Source organism: Solanum tuberosum, unplaced genomic scaffold (genome assembly GCF_000226075.1).
Source record: "Solanum tuberosum cultivar DM 1-3 516 R44 unplaced genomic scaffold, SolTub_3.0 scf00218, whole genome shotgun sequence".
In the NCBI taxonomy this organism is placed as follows: domain Eukaryota; kingdom Viridiplantae; phylum Streptophyta; class Magnoliopsida; order Solanales; family Solanaceae; genus Solanum; species Solanum tuberosum.
This window is the reverse complement of record NW_006239144.1, coordinates 142,895-148,896: the sequence shown is the minus strand read 5'-3', so window position 1 is coordinate 148,896 and position 6,002 is coordinate 142,895. Positions and strand designations below refer to the sequence as shown.

At 38.2% G+C, this 6,002-nt stretch overlaps 1 protein-coding gene across 1 annotated transcript; it reads left to right on the top strand.

Annotated features, from left to right (window-relative positions):
• The first annotated feature begins 1,940 nt into the window (after positions 1–1,940).
• Positions 1,941–2,285, top strand: LOC107062339 (uncharacterized). The gene has a single exon (XM_015312873.1). It carries the CDS (start codon positions 1,941–1,943, stop codon positions 2,283–2,285), a length of 345 nt encoding a protein of 114 aa, XP_015168359.1.
• The last annotated feature ends 3,717 nt before the right edge of the window (positions 2,286–6,002 follow it).

The window sequence follows — 6,002 nt, the reverse complement described above, 5'->3', positions numbered from 1 at the left end:
GGGAGAAGGATAGATATATGCCTCCCCATGAGTGCCAGAAGCCCAAGGATTCGGAAGATGGTAAGTTTGAGGATATGCTCTCGCGTATCCTCAACAAAGTTGTAGGGTCAGACAAAATGCTGAAAGGCATGAAAGAAGATGTTTCTACCCTCAGCCAGACTATCACCTCCCATTTTGTTTCAATCAAGCAGTTGGAGACCCAGATGGGTCATATCTTGTCTCACCTCAATCCGAGATAGCAGGGGGGTTTGCCTAGTGATACTATGGCTAACCCCAAGAGTGAGGTTTGAAGTTGTTGACTTGCATGGTTCCACGACGTTAACTAAGGCGCTATTTGGAAGGCAACCCAAAACCATTTATTGCTTTCTTTTGCTTGGATAAAATAATGGTGTGCTGATTGTCTAGATGGAAGTTTGGAGAGTGAACGAAAAGTGCAAGTTGGCGAGTAACAGGTCCAATCAGCGAATCGCCAAACAATTCAGCGACTCTGAACTAGACCGTCGTTAGACTCAAGCCCATCTTGCATTGGAGTATGTAAAACTCGGCAAGCTTTGGAAATTATTGGCAAATCACCGACACGATGGAAACCATCGTTTGGACCCCCCGTAAACCAGAGGTCTTGTAAATTTCGACGAAGAAACTAAATAGTTGGCATTCCGCCGAGTGAGTAGTCGAGCTTGACTGAGAAGGAGATGCTGGCTCTAGTATTCACTTTCGACAGGTTCAGATCGTATTTGGTAGGTATCAAGGTTATTGTTTATACTGACCATGCAGCTATTAGGTACCTATTCAACCAAAAGGATGCTAAACTAAGGATGATTCGGTGGATATTGCTTCTCCAAGAATTGGACCTTGAGATCAAAGACTAAAAAGGTACTGATAACCAAATAGCGGATTATTTGTCCAGGTTGGAAGATTTCGCCCATCTACATGAAGGGAAACATATCCGGGAAGAGTTTCCAGATGAACAATTGATGGAATTGGATATATCTCCAGTGCCCATGTATGTTGATATAGTGAATTTGTTAGTGAGTGGAGAGTATCCCCCACGGTCAACTACTCAATGGAAAAAGAAGTTGACTCATGATGCAAAGTTCCACATTAGAGATGAACCATTCTTGTTCAAACAAGGAGTGGATAGAGTTCTGTGACAAGGCATTCCGTAGTGTCAAGTCAAGCAAGTACTTGAGAGTTGTCATGCGAGTACGTATGTAGGGCACCACGGAGGAGAGCGTACAATGCACAAGGTACTTCAATCTGGTTTCTTTTGGCCCTCCTTGTTTAAAAAATCTATTGCCTATGTGAAGGGATATGATCAATGCCAAAGGTTGGGTACTACATTGTGAAGACATGAGATACCACTAAATAACATTCTTGAGGTGGAAATCTTTGTTGTGTGGGATATTGACTTCATGGGTCCCTTCCCACCATCTAGCAGAAACCAATATATTCTAGTGGCTGTTCATTATGTGTCAAAATGGGTCGGGCGGTAGCTCTTCCCACGAATGACTCAAGAGTGGTTATTAAATTCATCAAGAAGCACATTTTTACTCACTTTGGCACTCCGAGGGCTATCATAAGTGATGGAGGCAAGTATTTCATTAACCATTTAGTGAAGAATCTTCTTGCTAAGTATTGTATTCGACATAAAGTTGCTATCACTTATCATCCTCAAAAAAGTGGTAAAGTGGATGTATCGAACAGAGAGATGAAGTAAATCTTGCAGAAGACAGTGAATGCGCAAAGAAAAAATTGGTTTGAGAAGCTTGATGATTCATTATGGGTGTATAGAACTGCATATAAAACACCCATAGGAAGGGACTTCTCCCTATCAGATGGTTTTTGGCAACGCATGTCATCTTTAGGTGGAATTAGAGAACCAAGCGTATTAGGCAATAAAGAAGCTAAATCTTGACCCTGAGCTGGAGGCTAGGAAGCGAATGGGTCAATTGCATGAACTTGAGGAGTTTAGGCTCCATGCTTATGAGACTGCGAAGCTATACAAAGAGAAAACCAAAAGATGGCATGACAAACATATAGTCCCATGCACTTTCACACCTGGCAAAAAGGTACTACTCTTTAACTCAAGACTTAAGTTATTCCCCGGAAAACTAAGATCGAAATGGAGTGGTCCCTTCGAAGTGGTGAGGATGACACAACATGGTGCCGTGGAACTTAAAGGTAAGAATATCCCGTCGTTCTTGGTGAATTGGCAAAGGGTCAAGCACTACTTTGATAAATATTCAGATCGTGATCAGGAAGATCTTGAGTTGAATGATGGCTGATCCAAGTTGAGTAGAGCCACGATGTTAAACCAGGCGCTCCACGGGAGGAAACCCATTAAAGTTATGTAATAGGTTGTTAGTTTTGCTTAATTTTGAATTTTTAGCCTAGTTTAAAGTTTATAGGATCTAGTCAACAGTTCTTGTTTTTATTTAGTTATTTTTAGCGATTTGTCTAAGTTAGATTTCTTTTGTAGTAGTTAGGCGCTATAGAGAAAAATACAAAAAGAGGTGTCGTGCCACGACCAAAACTGAGGCGCTGGGTAGGAGGCAACCCAGTATTGTTACGTTACGTTGTTTGGTTGATGCACAGGTTGACAGAGGCTAAAGAACTGAGGCCCATTTTTGGCGCACTGGCTGTGCAACACGCCTCTATCGCGCCAGGCCAAAAAATAAACTCCCATGGCAGGCACATCGCGCCACCAGACCAGGCGCAGGTTGGGCGCACCGCGCCAAAGCCTAAATACTGAGTCCCATTTCGGGCGCACTAGCAGTACACTGCGCCACCATCACTCTAGGCCTACCCAAGCCGAATTTTGTAATGTTTTTCTTTTCCATGGGACCCACCCCCAAAACAAACCTTAAATCTTTCACCTACCCAAATACACCTCACTTTCTCTCTATTTTTCTCTCTCTAACCGACCAACTCCCATAAATTCTCCCAAAATTACCAACTCTTCTTCACCTTCTTCTTCTCCATTTCCTTTCTTCCCCAAAATCCTAATTTCCTCCATGAATCATTCCTCGAACCTTCTTCCCTTACCTTTCCCTCAACTTCCAACCACTAAAACCCATCAAAATCCATTTAAGCCTCAAAACCCACATACCCCACCCACTCCACTGCCAACCAACCCCCCACCTCCTCTTCCCCAAAATTCTTTTCTTTCTTCATTTCTTCCATTGTTGGGTGTGAAGATGACTTCCAAGGGAAAAATTGTTTCTAGTGGCCCGGATACTAAGCGAGTCCAAAAAGGGCGGCTACTAGAAGTTCTAAACGGGAACCCACCGACTTGCCGCCTCAAAAATTTGGCAAACAAGTTGTAATGCATTATGGAGAAAAGTGGTACGATTTCCAACAAGAATCAAAGTACATGGGTGATGAGTATGTCGATCAGGGGAGATTGCTAGAAAACTTTCCTTACATTCACGCATAAGTTCGTGCTTTGGGCCTCAACTTTATCTTTGTGGATCAAGGTCAGTGCAATTTGAGCTTAGTACATGAATTCTATGCAAATTGGAATTCACATTATGTTATGTGGAGCCAAGGTCAAATTAGGACTAGTCATGTGCGATTTACTGCGGAATCATTGAATGAGTTTTGAGTCACCCAAAATCATCATATCTTCAAGAGTAACAGTAGCTTCACCCCCACTGAAACACAAAAATGTTAGTCTCAAAAGACCACCTTTCTACCAACCCAAAAATCAAATGTTAATCCCACTGGACTCTATAAACTGAACTCTTGATAGCTCCATAAATCCCTACAATTTTCCATACGGGGTGATGGATACACTCAATCGTTTGAATCCATTCTTTCCATTTTATTTGTTGATCCCTCCATCCACCGCAACCATGAAATGAGACTTTCAATGGCCACTCAGTTTCAGATGGAAAAGAAATTGAAGGACATTCTACATACTAATCATATATTACACAAGTTATTAAATTATAGGATTAAATGAATTGATTTAAAGAATAATAAGACCCAAGAAATTAATTCAAATAACACTCATTCACTATGATCAACACAAATCATGCCAAGTACTTGAAAAAATTTGGGTTATCTTTGTTTCTCTCTAGGTAATCTCTAGTTATCAAATCATCGATTGATAACGAAGCAGTCGGTGCAGATCTCAATTTTCCCTTCCCTTTGTGGATTCTTCAAAATTTGTTGTATTTAAGGTTAAATTTCTATGGGCTTAAATTGTAAGGGTATTTACGGTGAAAAATTGTATAAGTTTCCATATGGGTATTAAGAGTGAAAATTGTATGAGTTTTTTTTTATGCGGTAGAGGTTTTCCATGGAACTTTAAGGAGTACCATATTATTATTTTTAGTCTTTTTTGGAATTTTTAATTGCTTTTATACATTTAAAAAATAGCAGGGACATGTTTCCCACAATTTATAATATAGTGGAGAAAGTGTCTACGTTGCCACAAACGTGTTTGGAGACAAAAAGCTTTTAAGCGTGAACGGATGGCATCCTGGGCCTGCTTGTTCACGTGCGTGCTGCCTCATTCGCGAGTGGCAGGTCTCCGTTCGCACGTGGTCGCACTACAACAAATGTGATATTTAGCTGCGAAATTATTAGGTACAACACAAAATTCATCACTAATTATTGACTGTTTGAGTCAAAACTTTCATTTCGTGTTTAAATTCATGAAGCAATATACTTTTAGTGACGAAACATTTAATTTCGTAGCAAATTTTTATTCACTAAAGTTTCGCACCAAAAAATAATTTTGTGCCATTTATTAGGTATCATAAACAACGAACATTAAGTTATTAGTGACACAAAATATTGTCGCTAATAATGCATTCAATTTGTGACAACTATTATTTGCCTTAGAATAGTTATAATTTTGGATACGAAAAAGGTTCGTCATAATAAATAACTTGTTACAACAATGACAAATTATAGTTCGTAGTTAAAGGGTGTAAGCTTTAGACACAAATTTTTCTACTTATTTGTGACCTTATTTTTTGTCACTAATAAATAAGGAATTAGTGGAGATTATTCTATTGTCTCTAATCAACATGCGATTAAGTAACTATCATTGTTTTGTCACAAAATATGCAATATTTAAATAGGGACGATTTGTAAACGAATAATTAACTACTTCTATGAAAAAAATATATACAAAAATAACGTTATATTTGCTACACCTGTTTATGATTACAACACTACAAGAAAAAAGGGTTAATAATGACCAACATTTAGCGATGAGTTGAGAAGCTTGTCCACAAATGTACCCTTTTAGATACAACTTTTTATTGTGGTTGTTAATTCTTTGTTGTTTTAATAACTCAAGGAAGGTAATATGTTCCTTAAATTGATTAAAAAAAAACTTGTCCCTAATACTCTCTATGGGGTCACTTATAAAAGATTAAAGGTAAAAACAAATAAAAATAGGGAATTTTTTCCCCACAAATAGCCATTATAATAAACTAAATTATCCTCCTTAGCAATAGTTTGCATATTTACGGGTTGTAGCTATAGTTTAAGTTACTATGAGCGACCTCGTTTTTATAATTCACACCTCATTTGGATAATTCATGGGTACATTTATATAATTCACGTGTACTTGTATAATTGAGTTATTTTGGTCTGTATTTCTATAAAGTAGTTAGTATCAAGTGATTTGTATTTATTTTTGTATAAACTATTTTCGATTGATTAAATGGATTGATAATTGCAGTTTTGGTAGAATAAGTGTTTGTATAAATGCATGTCATGCTAGAATCTTCTTTATTCTCCTCCTATTTACTTGTGGTTTTCGCTTTTGCTTTGAAATGGTCATTGGGTTCATTTGATGGCTAGCTATCTTTGCAGGAATACCAACATTTTTTCAGGTAGGAGGGTTGTTCTTGATTTTGTTGAAACGCCTTCAGACCTATCCGTGTGAGCCAAATGCAAAACTTTTTATCTTTACTTTTCATGAGCAATGAGAAATGTTTAGACGCAAAGTAGTCAGTTATTATTTATAATTTGTATAATAC